Raw genomic sequence first — 22,553 nt, forward strand, 5'->3', positions numbered from 1 at the left:
GGAAGAGAACAGAATTAGGTGTTCGCCTGCTGTCTGTGCTGCTCTATGTGTGCAAGTGCAAGGTCCAAATTGACTTGTCTTTCGTGTCATCTTGCAGTCGAATGGTTTAAAATTGCTTGGGTGTTTAAACTGACAGGACCTAAAACGTGCAAATAATAAACTTTCGCCCTATGATGGTTAAACTTTGCAATTAATCAGAGAATCAGGTGCGTTTCGAACCATGGTGCCTGGTCCGTGCAGATGAACTACAATACCAAAACTTGACATTGCACATCCTGCGATGTGACTATCGCGGATGTGCACATCATGTTATCGATGCTAAAATGATATATCATGCAGCCCTAGAACAGAAAGTTCAAAAGAACAGCATTCATTTTTTTATGTAAGTTTTTACTGTGACTTTTGATGAATTTAACCACCTTGCTGAATGAAAATTTGAAATTTCTTTTAAAAAAACTAAAAAACAACATTAGTACAAAAAGTAGTGAAAATTCAGCAGCTGCATTTGCACATACTGTACATCATTTCGAACAGCTTTGACTATCCACCTTAAAACAGCAGAGAATTGCCTTTGACTTGAACTAGTCTGATAACACCATATAATGTTTTGTCTACGTTCTGCTTGTCAGAGATAAAAAAGAGAGGCATTTTGTTATTGTCCGGATTCTTTGTATTCTTATTTCGATGCTCGCAGGCAGAATGTGGTGTCGTGGTAATGGAATGAGATTCAATCTTTCTTCCATTCAGACTGACGGGCATTTTTATGTTTGTAATTTATGAACTGTTGTACAGAGCTTCATGGAACACCGCTCCTAAATTAGATCATTGTTTAGCATTCATGACTACAGCTAGCATGAACCTTTAATGGTTTTAGTCTTGAGAGAGGAAGAAAGCTTCTTGGAGCTACGCTTTGACCGGCAAGGCTGAATTTCTCATTTGATGGACCTGTATGTTAGCTCATTAAAGGTTTTTCTAGATCACTTATATAAAACAAGGATTAGTGTTTGGTTACTCCTAATGTATTTACTAGCATAGGGAAAAGGTTGAAACGGAAACTTTTCCTTAATAATCTATATCTTGGAAAGGAACAAGCCAGACAGGTGCATGCATGGTTCATATTGATTGCCTGATAGAAATGCTGAGACAGAAGTTATATATCCTTAGTGTGCTAGTTAGTTCAATGTTATCCAATAATGAATGTTCTGGTGCTGTACACTCATTGTAGAATGAAAGAGAACTAGCACACCACAGAAATCTACAAGTTTAATGACATGGTGTCATTTTAACAATGTAAAAGTGCTTCTTAAGGTCACTGTGAAATCAAAATGGACAATTCTTATTTTTTATGGAGTATTGCACTATTCTAAATGATTTATCTGTGTAAACCATTATTTAAATAAAAAAAAAAATCATGTGCCCTTATAATCTTTAAGTAAAATAACTTCTCCCTCTTGCAATGACATCTCTTCTCTAATGATGTGTTTTCTCTTTCTGCTGCGAGGGCGGGACAACCTGTCAGTCACATGAGATCGCAGCAATAGCAAACCACATTGATCCAACAATCCAATCAGACAAAATCATGTCCCACCCTACATCTATTTCTTGCTTAAGAAGCCATTTCACTCGGATAAACGTCACAACAGGGAAGGACAGACTATTGCAACTTCCACTTTATTTCGCTTTAACAAATAAACAAACTGGCCAGATCAACAGATTTCTTCATGTCTCAGGAAGCTTCCCGTTCGTTCCTCTTTTTTTGGCTTCCTCTGAGTCATGCGCTAATGATGTGGTCTAACTGAGTACTGGAGACTCACTAAACCTCTACATCAAAGCAACCCTAAGAGAGCCCTAAGACTTCAGGTCTTCACAGGAAGATGCCACACAAAAGAAGCTGTTAACTCGGAAGCAAATAACACAAGACTAAGTTAAGAGGGAGGGTTAAAAAGCATGTACCAGTATTATGACCAACTGTAGGTTATATAACATTCATACACTTTACTATATAACTGTGAGGCATGATGTACTGCAATACTTTTTTCAAGGTGTTTTTATCAGCCCTTTATCAGTACTGGTCTGGTAGCTGAGCTACAGGCAATGAACATACTGTAACTGGGAAAAAACCTGTACATACTCTAATCGATATCTTATTAGACTTGACCTTTAAATGGCTGGTGAGACAGTCAGTACCCTTACAAAGTATTTACCCCCCTTCATTTTTTGTTCCTCCTAGTAAAACTCCTTTGCAAGCTTGTTTATGCCTCAGAGTAATGGTAAATGTGATTGCATTAATCTGACATTATATTTAAAATTTAGACTTTATAACCTGACTTTATATCTCAAAATGTGACGTTGTCTTATATTTTGACTTTAATCATCAAAAAGAGACATAAAATGTGAATTTGATCGCTTTTTATTGCCAATGTGTAAAAAAAAAAAAAAAGAGGTTGTAGCCTACCGAAGGTACAAAAAAAAAAAAAAACTAGGTTGTCTAGGGTTTGGTTGAAAGCCTGTAGGCTGATTTTTATGCGAAGGACTCGGCAGTCGGGACGTTTTTGCCGGGAAAATCAAAAGGATGTGACGCTTACGCGCTCTCCCGAGAGCCTCTCTTCCATTCTAAGTGTGCAACACTAGTCAACAAATGCACAGCACAACATTAACTACAACACAAACTAAAATATATAATAAAGTTTTCTGTATAACAGTGACATAAACAATGATAATCTGTAATGATTTAACGAGGTCAACTACAATGACACATAAAAATGAATGCTTCAGGATAATGCCATTGCTGAAAGTGCCATTCTGTAATGCATTGTCACTGTGTCATGCAAAGAAAAGGGATTAATTAAAACTAGTCTCACATCTATATAGTCTACTACAGTCACATATAGCCTACTTTAAATCAAACTATCATAACTGTAATTTTAATTACCTCATCTGTCGACAAGATGGCCGTGAATTTCAGAGCTGGTGCAAGCATATCCACATGATCAGATGCTTTCTTAACTGCTGTTTTCTCGCTGCTGTCAGTTGTGCGTCCATTTTGTTATTTGAAGCGCGCAGCACAAACATGTTCATCTAAACGTCGCTCTGGATGTTCGTTAACAGGAGTCTGTATCGCTGTAAAGGTATTTCCAACTTCTTTTTGTACTTCTGAGAAGAACGTATTGGTGCTTTGAATCACATTCAACCTCTTGTATGTTATGAAGTGTGCGCACGAGTGCGAGCACGAGCAATAACTTGCTGGCTGCAGTTCACTTAACGGCCATCGGTGTCGCTAATAACAAGGGTTTCTGAATTCTAATATCTCAAAATGTGACTTAATATGTCACAATATTTCATAATCTGACTTTATATCTTGAAATGTGACTTTATAATGTGCCTGAATCTCACAGTCTCTTATAGTGTAACTTCATATCTCACAATCAGACTTGATATCTTGTTTTAAAGTTTCTCGAAATGACGTTTGATTATTATTTTTTTTTTTTTGTCTGAGATAGAAACAGGCTTCCTTAACTACCAGATTTATGAATATTAATTTTCAAAGAATTAATTAATTTCTCATTCATAAAATATGTTTCTACTTGTCCATAGTCACTTAGCAACTATTAAGGCCAGAAGTCTTCTAGGGTTCATTTTAGACTGTGGAATCACGGCACATTAATCAGAGCAAATTTGCTTCAACTGCCAAATTAGATAGAGAGTGCCGGTTCAGGGTAATTTTCAGGTAATACCTATTTTCAATTGGACTCGAGTCTGGGCTTTGGGCCATTATTGGATACTAAATTCCTTTTCTTCTGTTATCCTCCTTTGTGCTTTGGGTCATTGACCTACTGGAAAATAAAACTGCCCTTTGCAGGTGACTTAAAATTTTTTCACGGTTTTCTCTATATTTGGTTCCGTCCATGTTGCCTTTAATAGTATTAAGCATTTTATTTCGAGCAGCCTGATGCTGCTGCCTCCATGCCTGACAGTAGGGGTGCCATTATCAGCTTGTCAGGCTAAATTTGTTTGCGTCACACTGTTTTATCACATGGCTTCTAGCAAGCTTACTTAGTAGTTTCCTTCTAGCCACTTTCTCAGAATAGAAGAAACTGGCCATTCCTGTCATGTAATATCTCTTTAACTTCACTTAGAATGAATATGCTTATTTTGTTATTTAAGGCAGTATTACTATAAAATGGAATACCCTACTCAAATTATGTTCAAGTTAAGGCTCAACTAAAAATAAAATAAACATGACAAAACCAAAAAAGGACGGAAAAGAAGTTACTGTAGCCATTGTTCAGTGAGGGATTGAGAGTTTGCTTACGCGAGAGCATCAACTAAATGTTAGTTTTGATATTTTTCGAACCACCTTTTAATATTTTGATATCATGCTGATGTCTGTTGTTTTATCCGACATGATAGATGTTTTAAAGTGAGACAAACCAGCTAAGACCACAAAACCATACAGAATTTATAACATACTTTTGCATATTTTGCATTGTGATGAAAGAAAACAAACTAGTATGATTTCATCTTTACAGATTTTCATTTTTATCCAATATATTAAGACATGACAGGGATATAAAATGTACTGCATATAAAGAACGACCCATCCCATAACAAGTGCTAATGAAGTTATCTTCATGTCACTGCCAAACTTCTACATTGCCAGGAAACTATTGTACAAGATGATACAGTGGAGAGTGTAGTCAGTAAAATTACCCTGATAAAAATCTGTCTGCAATAGAAAGTGTATGAACCTCATGTTCTCTATATTACAGTCTAAATACATTCTGATGCAGAAATGCAAAGATAAACACAGTATATAACCAAAGGGGAAAAAAATCATTTATTCATTCAAATGAATGTTAAAATGAGTAAATAAACAAACAAACAGAATTACTGAGATGCAACAGAGGACTTACAAATAAAGCTTGAAACCTAAAGGCTATTATGGGTCCAATGTTCACACAATTTCTATAAATTATTAAAATAAATAACACTTGTACAAGAAGATGAAAGAGCAGCAATGTTATGGGTGATGTTAAATAATCCCAATGAAGTACACATAGTGTCATTAAGCCTTTGACGAGTTATAATTTAGTCCTTGTTTGATCATTTGTGACCACGTGAAAGAGCCCTGGGCATCATAGTGAATAAAGACAAATATTAATCATGGAAAAACTGAGAAGAATCTCATGCAAAGGTTGTCTGATGAGTATAGGATTTCCTGGGACAATTAAATCATTTCAAAATGCACCAAATTAAGAGTATATTATGTATACCTAGAAATACCCTTGATATAAACATGTCCACTTAACCAACAGAAAAGCTAAAGAAGGTCCTGTAATTTCATTTGGGGAGACCATTGGAATATGCCAAAGCTCACACATATCTTATGGATAAACAGACAGTTTATCAAAAAACAAAACAAACAAGTAAATGGATACAACAGGCTCAAAAGAATCAAAGACAGCTAATTTATAGAACAAAAAGTATTTCATTGTGTTATGGTCTTGTGCTTTGGCCTTAAAATGTCTCATAGCTCTTCTTCTGGCTAGAATTACCTCTAGTAAAGATTTGAGAATGTTTCTTCCCCTCCACGTTTAAAGATGTTCAGTTATTCAGCAACAACTTGTTAATACCTTTATTCAACAATTTATTCAAAAAGGCATTCATGCTCTTCTCCCTGTCAGCACAAACAGGTCCTCGTCTCACATACAGCGGTAGTATGACGATGCAGAATGATCGAGTCTTTTACAAATATAATGCTGCTAAAAACCAGTTCTGCTGGTTGTTTCCTTGGAAATGTTTGCTTCAGTTCTGCCCAGCTTTAGCATCCTTCCATCAACCCGCCAGTGAAGCAACAGTTCTTTAGTAGGCGCCGACGACTGATTCGAGTGGACCTTCAGACTAGCTCAAGTACCTTCAGAAATGGAAGAAAAACATTTGTAGGGCACAATTCATGCTTAGCATCAATTCAGAGTTTTGAAAAACGGTTGCAATTTTCAATAACTGAGCGAATGTGACTACAAATCCTCCTGCTTTTAGTAATAACAGAGCTCTCGGCAATAAATATCGATTTTTATGTAGCCATTTAGCTTGTTTTGCAGTACAGCTCACCTTGATTGTTCCTTGACTGTTGGCTGCAATCAACACATTTGACTCCTGAGGATCAAAACAGAGAAATGAGTGCATTGACAGAATGTGGCAAACAGTATTTGACTGAATCTCGGGTGGGAAGGTGGTCTGACAGAATGTATTTGCATGTTTGGGATGTTTGGCAAAAACTGTCCTGGTCATTCCAGACTCAAAATCTCAGTTTGTGTTTCATTATTGTTATACACTCACAAAAAGGCCTTGACATTTTACTTCTACATAATTTATGTACGGATGAGAAAGGCAATTAATTAAGACCAAGACACTAAGCAGAAATTCAGTCTGGTCAGCACATTGGTTTTGCACACAATTATTGTCATTTTTTTTCTCTAGGAAAATGTCAAGTATAAAAGGTATATAATACACAAGGGATCTGGAAGCAGACGTAATGTTTACATAGGGGTTTCAGCTGATAAATCAGGCAAACATGAATCCACATTATGCATTTTCTAATTTTTCTGAGCTGATTAGGCTTGATTAAAATTACTTGCATGTTAATTCTTTTGGGAACCACAATTACTGTGCATTTTCAGTTCTAATGGCATAGTGCAATTCAAATAGTGCAATTAGAAGTAAAAATAGAAATCACATGAAATGCACATTTAGTTGTGCGAGCACTCCAAATCAACTGGGAATGTCTCAGTGAGTGTTGCCTTGGCAACTAACTGAAACAAGTTTAAGATGAAGTACTAAACTTGCTAAAACTAAAACAAAATTAAAGCTAAATAGAAATAGTTAACTAATAATAATTACAAAAGCACAAGAAAATACTAAAACTTCAACTAAAATTAAAATGAATACTGAAAAAATAAAAACTAATTCAAAATATTAATAAATACTATATACATAATAGTAAAATAACACTAAAAGGCAAATATTTTGGGCCGTTACAGACACAACATGTCATACAAAGTTAATTGATACAAAAAAAGAAGGGGGGGCGGGGGGAGATGACCCACTTACTCTCAATGAAAGATGACAAAATGAAGAATACATGGAAAAAAACTATTAAATACACAGAAACTGAAAGGTCTTCCATCATCCGAAATGTAGGTTCACCAATTTAATAGGGATGCCTTGAAATTACGCAAGTAAGATTTTAGGCTAGAAATATCACTATTCTATAATAACATTCTCATTTACTATAATAATAATAATAATAATAATAATCAATATTATAATACTATAATACATCATTCAGTTTGGCCGTATTTGGAAAAGTAAAAACTAAAGCGTCCTAAAGAGAAATATTTAGGACATTAGTAAATATATCAATATTGGAATAAAAATAAAAACTGTTATTCATATCATTGTGCCCCTGTGAAATGTGCCTACAAATTCTTAAAGGTTTATTTCACCCAAAAATGATAATTCTGTCATTAATTACTCACCCTCATGTCGTTCCACACCCGTAAGACTTTTGTTCATCTTCAGAACACAAATGAAGATATTTTTGATGAAATCTGAGAGCTTTCTGTCCCCCCATAGACAGCTACGCAACTACCACTTTGACGCTTTAAAAAGTTCATAAAGAGATCGTAAAACTAATCCATATGAATTGAGCGGTTTAGTCCAAATTTTCTGAAGAGACTCAATCACTTTATATGATGAACAGATTGAATTTAGGCTTTTAACCACATATAAACATTCATCAACACATCAGTTATGGTAAACAGAAGCTCAAGCATGATTGCTGTACATGCGAGAACCAGTGAGGCTCATTCTCGTGTGTTACGCAGCACATTTGAGCTTCCGCAAGAGGGTTGTTCTCACGAGTCAATCAGGTTTGTTGGAGCTTCTGTTGATGTTTGCTGATCAATGTTTATACGTGGAAAAAAAGCCTAAATTCAATCTGTTCATCATATAAAGTGATCGAGTCTCTTCAGAAAATTTGGACTGAACCACTCAATTCAAATGGATTAGTTTTAGGATCTCTTTATGAACTTTTTGAAGCATCAAAGTCACATAGCTGTCTATGGAGGGACATAAATATCTCAGATTTCATCAAAAAGATCTTCATTTGTGTTTTGAAGATGAACAAAAGTCTTACGGGTTTGGAACGACATGAGGGTGAGTAATTATTGACAGAAATTTCATTTTTGGGTGAACTAACCCTTTAAAGAAAGCCATGCCAATTAAATCACTCACAAAATGTCATGATCGTGACATCCCTGTTTGGCCTTCCTGCTAAAGAGGAGAGCAAACATTATAAATCTTCTTGGTTAATAAATACAGCACTGCACATGGCAAATTAGCCATGGGCTGAAAGATGACTTTATATCAATGCCTTTTACTGCAAACCACAGTATTTAGACAGTGAAGCAGAGGAGTGTGGGTATAATAAGCATGGATTTCTGAAAGCGGATGCACACCAACCTCCTCCCAACCCACTGTCCTATCCTACCCTGTCATTACTTGTCCTTAATGTACCAACGGGTTCAGTTCTGTCCCCATGTGCCCCCACAGCCCTACCAGTCCATGTTCTACTGTTGGTACTAGAACAGTGATTTATCTTGTCAAATGTGAGTGAGATAAGACCGAATCATACCCCATCAGGTAGTGCTCGCCAGCACACGGCACTGACAAATTCATTGGTGTCGTCCTCCTTCTTGTCCTTGTCCAGGACACTCTTCACAGTGTCAAACTTGAAAGTCAGCAGCGTCTTGGAGAGCCCCTTGTAGTACAAGTACAGCGAGTTGTTTTCACTTCCTGTGGGGTATGAAGTGAGAGCATTATTGAGGGTTTTCACACTTATTTATTACAGAGTAAAAGTTTGTTTTATTCTCCTTTTTCTTTAATAATAAACTGATTTGAATGATCAGAGGAAGTTTAATGTTCAAACAGAATTATCACAGCTTTGATTATAAACCGACTCAAATTGTTTCTGTGCCAAAAGTTAACCTTTTTAATCAATTTGCATAGTGCCACTCACCACATGCTACATAGTCTCCATTAGATGCCAGACCCACAAAGTTCTTCTCGTTGATGTGGCCTTTGAAGGAGCGCAAACAATGAGGCTTGTTCACATTCCAGAGTTTCAGCTGGCTGTCCGTTGAGCTGTGGGGATGTCACAATTTCACTTCGATGTTCGATTTTTAACTCAAAATTTGTTTGTAATTAGTGGTGTAACTGTTCAGATTTCTCATGGTACGGTTTGGATCATAGTTCATTTAAAGATTAGGAAATTTGAGGCCAATTTATAATCTATATTTTTGTAACACTGTAAGCCGATACTGTTCCAATAGATGATGTTTTGTGATATAGGAATTTAGGTAGTTATCATGACTGTTTTTACTTATATATATATATATATAAAAAAATATTAGTGCTGTCAATCATTTTTCTGTAATTAATTGCGATTAATCACACCTAACATTAAAGTTTTTAATATATTTTTAGATTGTAATAATTTCACATTTATTCTCTAAATTAATGTAGAAACAACAAATTTTTTAATAAAGCTACAAAAGTTATTCAATTAAGAGCAGTGAGTGATATTCTTTTTCTTTTGTTCTTTGATTAAAGGATTAGTCCACTTTCAAATAAAAATTTCCTGATAATTTACTCACCCCCATGTCATCCAAGATGTCCAAAAAAAAGCTTACACTGAATGTCCTACGCCTTCCTTATTCAACTTACGGAACGAACGCGGCACCAGTTCCGTTTCTTCCGTAAGTTGAATAGGGAAGGTGTAGGACATTTAGCGTAAGCTTTTTGAAGAATACGGAATCGCGTTCTGGTGGAAGCACTTGTGATGCGATCATTTGTGCCTATAAAGCATATACATTTTGATTTTTTTTAGAAAATGACCGATCGTTTCGCTAGATAAGACCCTTATTCCTCGTCTGGTATCGTTTAAAGCCCTTTGAAGCTGCACTATAATTGTTATTTTGACCTTCAACCGTTTGGAGTCCACTATAAGGAGAATAATCCTGGAATGTTTTCATTAAAAACCTTAATTTCTTTTCGACTGAAGAAAGAAGGACATGGACATCTTGGATGACATGGGGGTAAGTAAATAATCAGGAAATTTTTATTTGAAAGTGAACTATTCCTTTAACATTAATGGCAGACTGTAGCAGGTTTATTAGGCTGCTGTCACTTTAAGACCTGCCGCACATGACGCGGATTTTCTAACATCTTTTTGTGTTCATTTAAACCTTTATTTAACTCATTCAAGACTGTGCTCACAAGGATACTCAACAAAACTGGCATTTTGATATAATTTTGTGTGTTTTTGTCAGTTCCTGTGCAAAAGACTGTCTTTCACTGTAGGTAGGTAGCACAATTCAACAGCGAAAAATGCTACCTATCAGATTGTGCTACCAACATCATATTCATGAGGTTTGAGGATTTATTAATGAATGAATAAACCTACCCTTAAAACAATGCAAATATAGTGTTGGTAGCACAATCTAATGGGTAGCATTATTCGTCAGAACACCGACGCGCTGTCTGAAGTGGCTTTCTGTGCGCACAAGTCGTATGCGTCTCACAGACAGGACATTCACAGACAGCACTGCATTCTCTTTTGTGTCTTGTATGCATGATCATATAACGTAACGCTAGCTAAAGGATGACGGAAAAACAATGGATGCTGCATTAATTGCGTTAAATATTTTTTTTACGCAATAATCTGAACAAATTAATCACATGTGTTGACACGTAAATTTTGACAGCATTAATATAAATATAAAGAGACATGCATTATCCATTGATAAAATAAAAAGCACAGAAGTTTTCAGTGTATACATACGCAGACACAATTTCTTCTCCATTGACAAACTTTGCATAGGACACTGCTTTCCTGTGGCCTTTGAAAACCATGATGGGCTGCTTAGTGTTTCTCAGGTCATAGTAGTGCACACAGTGGTCTGGAAAAGATTTAGATTGAGTTGAAAAGTTTTACGATTTTTGCGGGAAGTAAATCTTTTAAAAGATCGATTCGAATTAATTATGTACCTGCACAACCAAAGGCAAGGTGATATCGAGAGGATGGACTGAACTTGACACAGCATACATTCGCCTTAGCTTCAATGCTGGCTACTGAATTGTCAAGGTTGGTGGACCACAACTTGACTGGAATAAAGAGAGTGCATTCATAAGTATTTATGGAAGAATATCTCTAAGAATCCTAAATCAAATAACTTGATCGGAACAGTTCAGTTGCAAAAATACCTTTTGCGTCATCTGATCCTGATGCTAAGAGCTTCGGATCCATAAGGTTGAAATCGACACTCCAACACCGCTTCTCATGCTCCTGTGGAAAATCAGAATCTAACTTAGATTAAGTCTAAAGGAACTTCAAATCACATGCCTTATGTTATATTGCATATTAAATTCAAAATTAATCCACATCTCAATGTTAATGTATTTAAGGCTGCAACAACTAATCAAATTGATAATGAAAATAGTTTGTGCTTCAATTTTTCAAATTTTTCATTTAATTTAAAATGTTTAGATTTTTAATCTTTTTTTTAACACATAATGTACAGCATAGCCTACAGTATATTTATACGTATTTTTATTATTTTTATACCCTTTAATTTGCACATTAAGAAAAGAATGTTGGGCAAGATGTGAAATATGCTTATGTATACATGTTTTCACAGAAAATATATATATATATATATATATATATATATTTTTTTTTCCTCAGCTGAAGAAATAATTAAGAAATTAATCATTCATCAAAACAAACACATTTACGGTTTAAAAGTTTGGGGTCAGTAAGATTTTTTTGGCATGTACATTTCTTACAACAAAATATGACATGTAGACCTGTAGGAAAATGTAATAAATTGCTCTCCTACTAAAAGGGGTACAAGAATAATGAACGTTATCTGGTGCAGCCCGGCACATGAGGGTACCTGGTAGACCTTTGACCTCTGCCCCGTGAACCCATCCCAAAGAATGACAGTCCCTTCGTAGTCACTGCTCGCCAACAGATTTTTGTGGTAGCTACTCCAGCTGATACAGCTGGAAAGAGACAAGACAGAAGAAAATGTGACATACTGTTGAGCTACTGCATAAATCCACCAAGAACATTCAGGCCAACCCCTGATTTCAGACACTCTTTATACCTAATTTTAGAGTTACATGTCATCTCGTTGACAGGATAATGAATGTCCACAGCATCCTGGATCACAGTGCCGTACTCAAACACTTTAATTTTCTTAGTGACACCGGCAATGGCAAAGTAATCACAGTCGCGGTCAAACTCAATGCTGCAAAAGAGGGGAAAGAGAGGAGACAGAACAAGTGTTAGCACAGCGAGTTCTCCTGACTGTGCATGCTCATTATCTGCTCTACTTCCACTCAAACACGGACACTGAAAGAGACAAGAGCTGTAATGCATCCAAACAGCCTCTCAGCTGCTTTAGGTGATCAGATACAAGGATGTCTGTAAAATGTTGGTGTGATGAAACCCGAGCAAGGTTCTTTGGCTAGTTGAGGATTACATAAAATAACAAAATTACGGTTGGTTTGAGCCAGTAATTATATTTATAAACCCAATACTATGGCTGGGAATTGAGAACTGAACCAAATGATTTTCATGACGTTCGGATTCATTAACAGTTCCTGAACATCTGCCATCTTTCACCGATGCAGAAGAAACACAATTCCACTCGGATCATGTTTCCTGCACAGTTAAAGCTACAAAAGAAAATCGTTTAAACTTACAGAACTTACAGTCTGAACTGAATGTGTAAAGACTGTGTACCCTATGAAATATACACTATTGTTTAAAAGTTTGGGGTCTGAAAAGATTTTTTTTTACATTTTTGAAATAAGTCTCTTATGCTAAATGTAATGTAATATTGTGAAATATTATTACAATTTAAAATAACTGTTATAGTTTAATATATTCTAAAATGGAATTTATTCCTGTGATGGCAAAGCTGATTTTTCAGCATAATTACTCCAGTCTTCAGTGTCACATGATCCTTCAGAAATCATTCTAATATTCCGATTTGGTGCTCAAGAAACATTTTCTATTATTATCAATGATGAAAACGGTTGTATTGCTCAATATTTTTGTGGAAACCATGATACATCTTTTACAGGATTTCTTGATGAAAAGAACTTATCAAAAGTACAGTATTTATTTGAAATTTAAATCTTTTAGGCCTCGTTTCACAGACAGGGCTTAGACTAAGCCAGGATTAGGCCTTAGTTCAGTTAGGGTATTTAAGTAGCTTTTATAAATGTACCCTAGAAAAAAAACATCATTGGTGTATCTTGAGACAAAACAATGGCTCTGACATATTTTAAGATATGTCAGTGCAAGTTCCTTTTAGTTAAAACAGCTCAAACATGCATTTTAGTCTAGGACTGACTTAAGCTTTGTCTGTGAAACCGGGGGTTATAGTATTAATTTCTTCCCCCCCCCCCCAAAAAAAAAGGCCTGAATCTTGTTCTCAGACACTGTCCTTGCTGGTATCGATGAACATACATACAGCGAGACCTGTAGTCAAATTTCTGAAAATATTACTTTTATTTATTTATTTATTGGTTGTTTTTAATGAATCTGTCAAAGCTAATTATACAGGTGCTGGTCATATAATTAGAATATCATCAAAAAGTTTATTTCACTAATTCTATTCAAAAAGTGAAACTTGTATATTATATTCATTCATTACACACAGACTGATATATTTCAAATGTTTACTTCTTTTAATTTTGATGATTATAACTGACAACTAAGGAAAATCCCAAATTCAGTATCTCAGAAAATTAGAATATTACTTAAGACCAATACAAAGAAAGGATTTTTAGAAATCTTGGCCAACTGAAAAGTATGAACATGAAAAGTATGAGCATGTACAGCACTCAATACTTAGTTGGGGCTCCTTTTGCCTGAATTACTGCAGCAATGCAGCGCGGCATGGAGTCGATCAGTCTGTGGCACTGCTCAGGTGATATAAGAGCCCAGGTTGCTCTGATAGTGGCCTTCAGCTCTTCTGCATTGTTGGGTCTGGCATATCGCATCTTTCTCTTCACAATACCCCATAGATTTTCTATGGGGTTAAGGTCAGGCGAGTTTGCTGGCCAATTAAGAACAGGGATACCATGGTCCTTAAACCAGGTACTGGTAGCTTTGGCACTGTGTGCAGGTGCCAAGTCCTGTTGGAAAATGAAATCTGCATCTCCATAAAGTTGGTCAGCAGCAGGAAGCATGAAGTGCTCTAAAACTTCCTGGTGTACGGCTGCGTTGACCTTGGACCTCAGAAAACACAGTGGACCAACACCAGCAGATGACATGGCACCCCAAACCATCACTGACTGTGGAAACTTTACACTGGACCTCAAGCAACGTGGATTGTGTGCCTCTCCTCTCTTCCTCCAGACTCTGGGACCCTGATTTCCAAAGGAAATGCAAAGTTTACTTTCATCAGAGATTTGGACCGCTCAGCAGCAGTCCAGTCCTTTTTGTCTTTAGCCCAGGCGAGACGCTTCTGACGCTGTCTGTTGTTCAAGAGTGGCTTGATACAAGGAATGCGACAGCTGAAACCCATGTCTTGCATACGTCTGTGCATAGTGGTTCTTGAAGCACTGACTCCAGCTGCAGTCCACTCTTTGTGAATCTCCCCCACATTTTTGAATGGGTTTTGTTTCACAATCCTCTCCAGGGTGCGGTTATCCCTATTGCTTGTACACTTTTTTCTACCACATCTTTTCCTTCCCTTCGCCTCTCTATTAATGTGCTTGGACACAGAGCTCTGTGAACAGCCAGCCTCTTTTGCAATGACCTTTTGTGTCTTGCCCTCCTTGTGCAAGGTGTCAATGATCATCTTTTGGACAACTGTCAAGTCAGCAGTCTTCCCCATGATTGTGTAGCCTACAGAACTAGACTGAGAGACCATTTAAAGGTCTTTGCAGGTGTTTTGAGTTAATAAGCTGATTAGAGTGTGGCACCAGGTGTCTTCAATATTGAACCTTTTCACAATATTCTAATTTTCTGAGATACTGAATTTGGGATTTTCCTTAGTTGTCAGTTATAATCATCAAAATGAAAAGAAATAAACATTTGAAATATATCAGTCTGTGTGTAATGAATGAATATAATATACACGTTTCACTTTTTGAATGGAATTAGTGAAATAAATCAACTTTTTGATGATATTCTAATTATATGACCAGCACCTGTAAATAAGCCCAAACAAATCAGCCTAACTGGCTGACTCACTAAAATTATCAGTCAGAGTAGTTTTGAATTAACATCTGAATTAATACCATTAAACCACAAGCTATTACTTTCAACTATAAATAAGCTGAAAACTGTTAAGGTGTTATGTTGTACTTAAGGTTCAGAAGACTGTAATCAGTGTAATTAATGACTGATTAATGAGAATGCATGGTTAAAGATAAGCATTTGGATATTTTGTAATAAATGTACTTTAAGAAACAGGAATGGAGATCATGAGGATTTATGTGTTAAAAGAAAAACAAATTATTAAAAATAAAGAAGAAGAAGAAAAAAAAAAAAGCTGGATATACATTAAAAGAACACCTTGAAACAGGCCACAATTCCAACTTTTGGAAAATAGACAGTACTCAAAATGCTCTCAGTCAGTACCTGTGATGTTATTCAGTAATACAATACTACCCTCTGCTGGTTACTTCAAAAAAGGAACCGAACAAAGATTAAAGTCCAACAACATGTGGTCTTAACCACTTCAAGTAATTTTTTGCAGCCTTACCTGGACACAATACTGGAGCCATTATAGAGGTCACTAGCGTAAGAGAGGGTGGCCAGAGGCCTCACAGAGTTGTAACGGGTAAATTTTGATAGACACTCCATGAAATCATCCAGCTGGTTAACAGTCCTGCTGTCATCTATTAACAAGAAAAGCGATTGTGTAAAATGTAACAATATTACAGAGTTATAGATTTATAAACAGAATATATTGCTTTGAATCACCAACCTGTTATTCGAGACATCCTATTGGAGAAATAACACTGCTCGAGATCCTCAAAGTGTGCAGTCAGTCTCTTCCGCCGTGACGCCAGAGTGCTGTTGTACCATGTTTGTCTCTTACCCTAAAAGTAATAACATGAAAAAAGAGAATATCAGCATTACTCCAAGGGATATGAACCAGCTATAACCAAATGGGAACAATTCATTAAAACAAGTTACCTGTGAGCTTCCACCAAAAGGGGGCTGAATGTACTCTGTGGGGTCTATTATGCTACTGCTGTAGACAGAATCAAGATTTTATTTTTTAAATGGGAAATAAATAAATAAATAAATACTGAGTGCACCTGCAATATGAAATGTAGTAAGGTCTTACCTGGGTGCAGGTGAGGGAGCTTCAAACTGGGGTACAGTGCTGTCTAAATTGGGGTCCATGTCACTCACTGAGTACACACCGCTCATTTCCTTAAAATAAACATACGCATCAGATGTACACTGCTATTAAAAAGTGACACTTTCATTCAGAAAAGCACATTAAACCCATCACAAGTGACAGTAAAGACATTTATATTACAAAAGATTTTGTATTTCAAATAAATGCTGTTCCTTTGGACTTTCTATTCATCAAAGAAATCTTTAAAAAAAAAATTACAATTTCCAAAAATTAATCAACTTTTTTTCAACATTGATAATAAGAAACGTTTCTCAAGCAGCAAATCAGGATATTACAATGATTTCTGAAGATCATGTGACACTGAAGACTGGAGTAATGATGCTGAAAATTCAGCTTTGCCGTCATAGTAATGAATTACTCTTTAAAATATATTCAAATAGAAAAGTTATTTTAAATTGTAATAACATTTCACTTTATTCTTGTTTTTAGTGTTTTAATTGTTATTTTTGAACAAATACTGAATATAAGACACTTCTTTCAAAAGCATTTTAAAAAAATATTACCAATCCTAAACTTTTAAACAGTAGTGTTTATTCGTATATGTAAATATATTAATTTCCACACCTGTAGATAATTTTCTTTGTTAAGAAACAGGGACTTAATTTATTACAATGTTGCATTTTCTTCTTGGTTTGGTTCGCTTTCACAAGGCAACATTTCAAAGCATACCAAAATGTGTTTATGCAAATCACATGCGAGTAAATCTGTCCTCTTATTGGTCAGAGTTTCCCCTGTATGACTGCGTCATCCATCAAGATGGATTAACAAGTTTGCTCTGCAGGCTTATTGTGGTTTTATCTATAGCTGAGGTGACAAGCAAACACTTATATGAATGTAGCCTTTGTTTCCCGCTCTGACTGATAAATTATGTATATATAAAATTTATAATGCAGTTAGAGCAGGAATCAAGGCTTCATCTGGACAGCATTCTTGCAATGCATGGAGAAGAGCAATTACTCAGATGAAGATGCGCTCTTTGGTTTTCAACCACAAAAACTCACAGAATCAGACACTGCTGCTTTTTATATAACACTTTTCATGTTATGAATTATGATACCGCTTGGTTTGTTCATCCGTTGGGTCAGATTGCTTTCTCCTTTCTCACCCGAACAGCCACAGAGTTTGTTTTCAATTCAGCCGAGACCACCTCGTTCAGGCAATCTCAAAGAGATTGTTTTGGTGCAGACCAAAGCACGATTGCCATGTTCATATATGCCTAAACTAACTTAAATAATGAAGAAAACGCACCAGGTTCCGAAAAAACCCAGCAAACATTGGTCCGACAGCAACGTCATGTCCCTGGCCAAAAATAGTCACAGTTGGACGGCATAAATCGGTAAAAATATGTAACAGAACATTTCCTAAAAATGCATTCAGATACGTTTGTACATGCGTACAATTCTCTGGGGTTGCATGTATAATTGTTACTTTGACTTTTAGCTACGTGTAGTTCAATATATAACAATTCATAACTTAATTAATAAGATAACGTCAAAGACGTTCGTTCAACTGTCATTTTGGAACTATTTTTTAACCATGACGGGACATGTTGGAGGGACGTCTTTTCTGAGTCATTAAACATCCAAATGTTTGCTGGGAAATGCTCCAAACGAGCCAGGAAAACGCCTTAAAAATACAAAATAACACTGCTCTATGCTAGACCATTAAAAATAAATAAATAAATAAATAAAATAACCAAGTTCCCATCTCTGACAATTCTGGGTCACCATACTAAACTGACCTCAACTCGTTTGATATCCTCTTCCAAAAAGTTCAGTTCTTTTTGTAACTGCTCCAGTTGCTGTTGAAGACAGGGAGACTGAGTTAATGACCTCAAAGCTGTCAACTGTGCATTATTCAACATTTTAAAAATAGATGTGGAGGCCAAACCTCTCTTTTATTTCTTCTGGCTTCTTTCAGGAATTCCATTAAGATCTGGCGCTGAGCAGCTTGTGATTCCTATGGACAGAAATCAGTGAAAGATCAGCAAAAGACAAGCAATTGGTCTTTATGAGTCACACAGCAGGAGGTTTTGTGTCCCTTTAAAATACAAATTATTGTGACGTCACACGACAATCAGCAACGCTTCCAGGCTCTTCACACAAGCAGCTTTTAGAGACAATCAACAGTACTGCATGTTGATCTTTTAAGCATTATATACTGTAATAATGCTTGTTAATGCTGATTTAAGCTTTAATAAAAGGTTATTATAAATTGATCACATATGTAACATTTTGAAATTGATCAGATTTTGACCAATGTTGTTTTCACTTAAAAACATATTTTATCAGTATTGTAATTTTTTTTCAGCATTATAAAATTGCATATTCTTTCACAAGGACTGAGTATGTACCATTCTGTGGTGGTTTATTTGGCCTTATTTTTGTCACAGCAGTTACGCTTTGGAATTTAAAACCAGTGGTTTGTAACATTAGGGTTTGTGTGATCATAATTTTTGTCAAATTTGAGTTTATTTTGATCCACCTAAAACAAAATCTACAGAATACCAATCTCCACCAGTCTTCTGTGTTTCAACACCATAGGCAGCACTTTTCAGTCAGTTTCAGCTCAATGTGAATGAAATGCTAATATAAAGAATAATATATCTGAAGAACCCAGAAATGTTGCACCAACAGTAATATTATCTATAAAAAGTATACCCACCGCCTCCAGTTGTTTCTTTTTTTGCAACAGGTACTCTAATATGTAGTTGACATTGGCTAAATCCATATTCTCTTGATCTGCGCCAAGGACGTCTTGGAAAACCTGCCATTTGGTTCCATTCTATAAACAGCATACAAAACATGAACAATAAGACATCATTTAATGTGCTATAAACTATCTGCAAAAGTCAATCAAATTTGTTTAAATAGTTTCCACTCATTATACAAATGGTGAGCGGGATGCACTTACAGGATGATCTCGTTTCAGACGCTTCTCTTCAGATCTCTGTTTTTGTTTCAGGATCAGTTCATTCACTGTAAAATAATCAGAGAATCATGTCATCTAAGCAATTCTCAGACTGAAAAAAAAAAAATCAACCAAAAGTCTTATTTGATATAGAAATATTTAGTTTATGTGGTAACAATAAGGTTTGAGGATGTCGAATTAGACAAGTATGCAAAATAAATAAATAAATAAACAACTGATATGCATTAGCATACACATACCTAAGAAGTTGGGGTAAAGTTGATCCACATTGTCAATGATATAATTACATTTCGGGCACCTGTTGCTGTCCTCCAAACTCTGTCGTATACATTTATAACTGAATAGAAATGAAGACATGATTGATTGATTGAAACCTATAACTGGTCTAGAAAATGCAACACGAAAAGACAAGAATAAACTCTCGGTTTAGAGAACAAGTGCTTCTCACCAGAAACTGTGGCCACACTTTGTCATGTGAGCTTCCTCAATCATCTCAAAACATATAGGGCTGTTGAGAAAACAAAACAAAATCATGACATGCAAGGCTTGCTTCCCTTTTCCAACACATCAACAAAAAGCTCAGACTTGACTGTTGTTTTGAATTATACAGAGGGGCTTAAAAGTCTGAGGCCACTATTAAAAAATTATTATTATTATTATTATTTTAACATCACAAATTATATTATCAGCATAATTTGACTGAAGGGGCAAACAGATCTCTATCTCTATACACACAAACGTTTCAAAACACTCTTATTTTGAGTGTGTCAGATGTACAATTTCAACCAAAAATCTGTCATCAAACTTGTATGACTTTCTGGCAACTTTTTGACAACAAACTGTCAGTCTCTAACATTATGGCCCAGTTTCACAGAAGCCAGGATTAAGCCTTAGATCAATTAGGATATTTAAGTAGCTTTTTATAAACGTACACTAAAAAAAAAAAACATTACTGGTGAGCTCTTGAGAGAAAACAATGGCACTGACATATTTTAAAGGTATGTCAGTGCAAGTTGCTTTCAGTTAAAACGGCTTAAACACACAGTCTAGGACTAACTTAAGCCTTGTCTGTGAAACCGGGGGAAAGTGTAACATTCCCTTTTGTACACCGCAAAAAAAAAAAAAAAAAAAAAATATGATGAACAACATGTAACATCAAAACAACATGATGGTGAGCAGTACACAATGACAAGACTTTTCCTTTATAGGGGAACTATCCCTTTAACACCATGTTGACAATTATCATTTAGCTTTATCCATGGAATTACAGGATTAAGTGCGGAGTAAATCACAGGATTCGCCAGATATACCTGCAATTAATGTGGGAAATTGTTCAAAACAAACAAAAACTTCATTATCAAGTGAATTTAGACCTCTGCAGGGACGGTAAATGCACTTACCATACAAAATCATTACTCTTGTCCTCATAGGGATTGATCAGACCGTTGTACAGGGGTCTTTTCCTGCTTGACGAGCCCAGTCGAGCGCTCTGTCCCTCGGCTGCCGAGCCCAGAGTCCGCGAGGACACCCCGTTACCCGAACTGTTCCCGTTCTGAGCGCCGCCACTCCCGCTGTTCGCTACACCGGCGCCGCCGCTGCTGCTCATACTCCCAGAGCTCGTCCCGGGGACGGACCCCGCTGCACCGCCAGACTGCTGCTGTCGAGTGCTTGACATGTTTGAAGCCGATCGTGCACGTCGGAAGGCCAGAGCTGAAGCTAAAGCTGCGGGGCTTCACCGCATCCGGGCGGCTGTGGTAGATACGCTAACTAGCTAAAGCGACACAGATAAGAGAAAAGAACCAGAAACTTCCTCCAAGCGCACTCCTAGCACTGAAAGGCGCTTATTTGAGCACAGCTGATACGGTTCTTCTCTATGCAAGAGGTTTGCATTGGGTCAGCTCGATGCTAATGTGGATATGCAGCTCCGCAGAGATTTGTTGACAACTCTGAGAGCTTTAGAAATTTCAATCCACTGTCTGCAGGATGTTCACGCGAGAACTTCCCCGAATGAAACGTTCGAGTGACTCGGAGTTCAGCGGCACCTACTGGCTTGGAAGAAAACTGCAGGTATCAATCAAAACAATCTATCCAAACCATTGGTTGTTTCTCAAATTATTCAGGACAACTAACCGTCGTAGATTAAGTAAATCATTCAAGAACAATGAAGTAGTCACCATCGTCCTTATGCAGCACATTATGTTGTTAAAAACACAGCGGCTACAATGTTTCAGGTAACTGTTATGACTTCATGTAATCTATACTGTGTAGGAGCAACCCGAACTGTTTGTTTATATAATATAGACCACTGGCCTAGTTTTACTTATACAAATGTAATAAAAATTAGGATTATCAGCTAAATTGTTTGTGTATAACTTATCCATGGTATATACGCAACTTTATAAAACATTTAAACCGTTACATTGGCTTTGTTTTGGTTTTCCTTAAAACGAACTGGGGGAAAAATCATAAGATTAATCATGATCAGTCATTTTAATCATTTTTCTATTTTATAGGTTTAACAAATCAGAATTTAAATCTTCCCAAAGACGCTCCATGTTACTAAATAGCCTACAGTGGCTAATTCAAAAGCTTGTTGTGTTGATAATGTCACAATTAGCTGAACAATATATATATGCAATATTGGTGTTCTCCAAGATAGATATATAGATAAATTGATTGATTGATAGATAAACCAACATGGAAAAGTAATGGTGGTCTATCGGTTATTTTTTTTTACCTCTTTACTTAGATCCTGAGCAGTGTAGTCAGAATGTTGCCTTGCTTTAAGCTGTGGCTTTAGGAAAACAGAAACAGAGCACCCCCAACCTGTCCCGCCTTCTTCATCTACCTCAAAAACAAAGTGGTCAACATCAGTAACCCACAGCCCTATACACAACCCACTCTGATCCAGACTTTTTTGAGACCATGCCAGAGGAGACGCTGTGCAGTTCTCAAATTATTCAGGACAACTAACCGTCGTAGATTAGGTAAATCATTCAAGAACATTGAAGTAGTCACCATCGTCCTTATGCAGCACATTATGTTGTTAAAAACAAAGCGGCATCAATGTTTCAGGTATGACTTCATGTAATTTATACTGTT

At 36.3% G+C, this 22,553-nt stretch overlaps 1 protein-coding gene across 2 annotated transcripts; it reads right to left on the minus strand.

Annotated features, from left to right (window-relative positions):
* Positions 1-4,814: 4,814 nt before the first annotated feature.
* On the minus strand, positions 4,815-21,402 carry cop1 (COP1 E3 ubiquitin ligase). 2 transcript variants are annotated; one of them, XM_051865068.1, is made up of 20 exons: positions 20,852-21,402; positions 19,900-19,959; positions 19,691-19,788; positions 19,434-19,498; positions 19,185-19,304; positions 18,411-18,479; positions 18,262-18,321; positions 16,443-16,531; positions 16,289-16,346; positions 16,077-16,191; positions 15,852-15,987; positions 12,231-12,374; positions 12,018-12,126; positions 11,326-11,404; positions 11,110-11,226; positions 10,904-11,021; positions 9,080-9,204; positions 8,696-8,856; positions 6,112-6,156; positions 4,815-5,914 (listed from the first exon to the last, which is right to left on the minus strand). In XM_051865068.1, the coding sequence occupies exons 1-20, from the start codon at positions 21,124-21,126 to the stop codon at positions 5,897-5,899; spliced, it is 2,061 nt and encodes a 686-aa protein (XP_051721028.1). In that variant the 5' UTR covers positions 21,127-21,402; the 3' UTR covers positions 4,815-5,896. The 2 variants fall into 2 exon arrangements, with proteins under 2 accessions (XP_051721028.1, XP_051721020.1); XM_051865060.1 differs by having other exon boundaries at positions 11,326-11,407; positions 20,852-21,399.
* Between the last annotated feature and the right edge of the window lie 1,151 nt (positions 21,403-22,553).

Source organism: Ctenopharyngodon idella, chromosome 2 (genome assembly GCF_019924925.1).
Source record: "Ctenopharyngodon idella isolate HZGC_01 chromosome 2, HZGC01, whole genome shotgun sequence".
NCBI classification, from domain to species: domain Eukaryota; kingdom Metazoa; phylum Chordata; class Actinopteri; order Cypriniformes; family Xenocyprididae; genus Ctenopharyngodon; species Ctenopharyngodon idella.

Excerpts from the sequence above, each read along its gene's own strand:
- cop1 (XM_051865060.1), bottom strand. The coding sequence starts at position 21,126 with ATGTCAAGCACTCGACAGCAGCAGTCTGGCGGTGCAGCGGGGTCCGTC. Across the intron at positions 16,347-16,442 it reads GCTCCCTCACCTGCACCCAG|CAGTAGCATAATAGACCCCA; the intron begins GTAAGACCTTAC and ends TTCTGTCTACAG. Across the intron at positions 11,022-11,109 it reads CCTTGCCTTTGGTTGTGCAG|ACCACTGTGTGCACTACTAT; the intron begins GTACATAATTAA and ends AATCTTTTCCAG.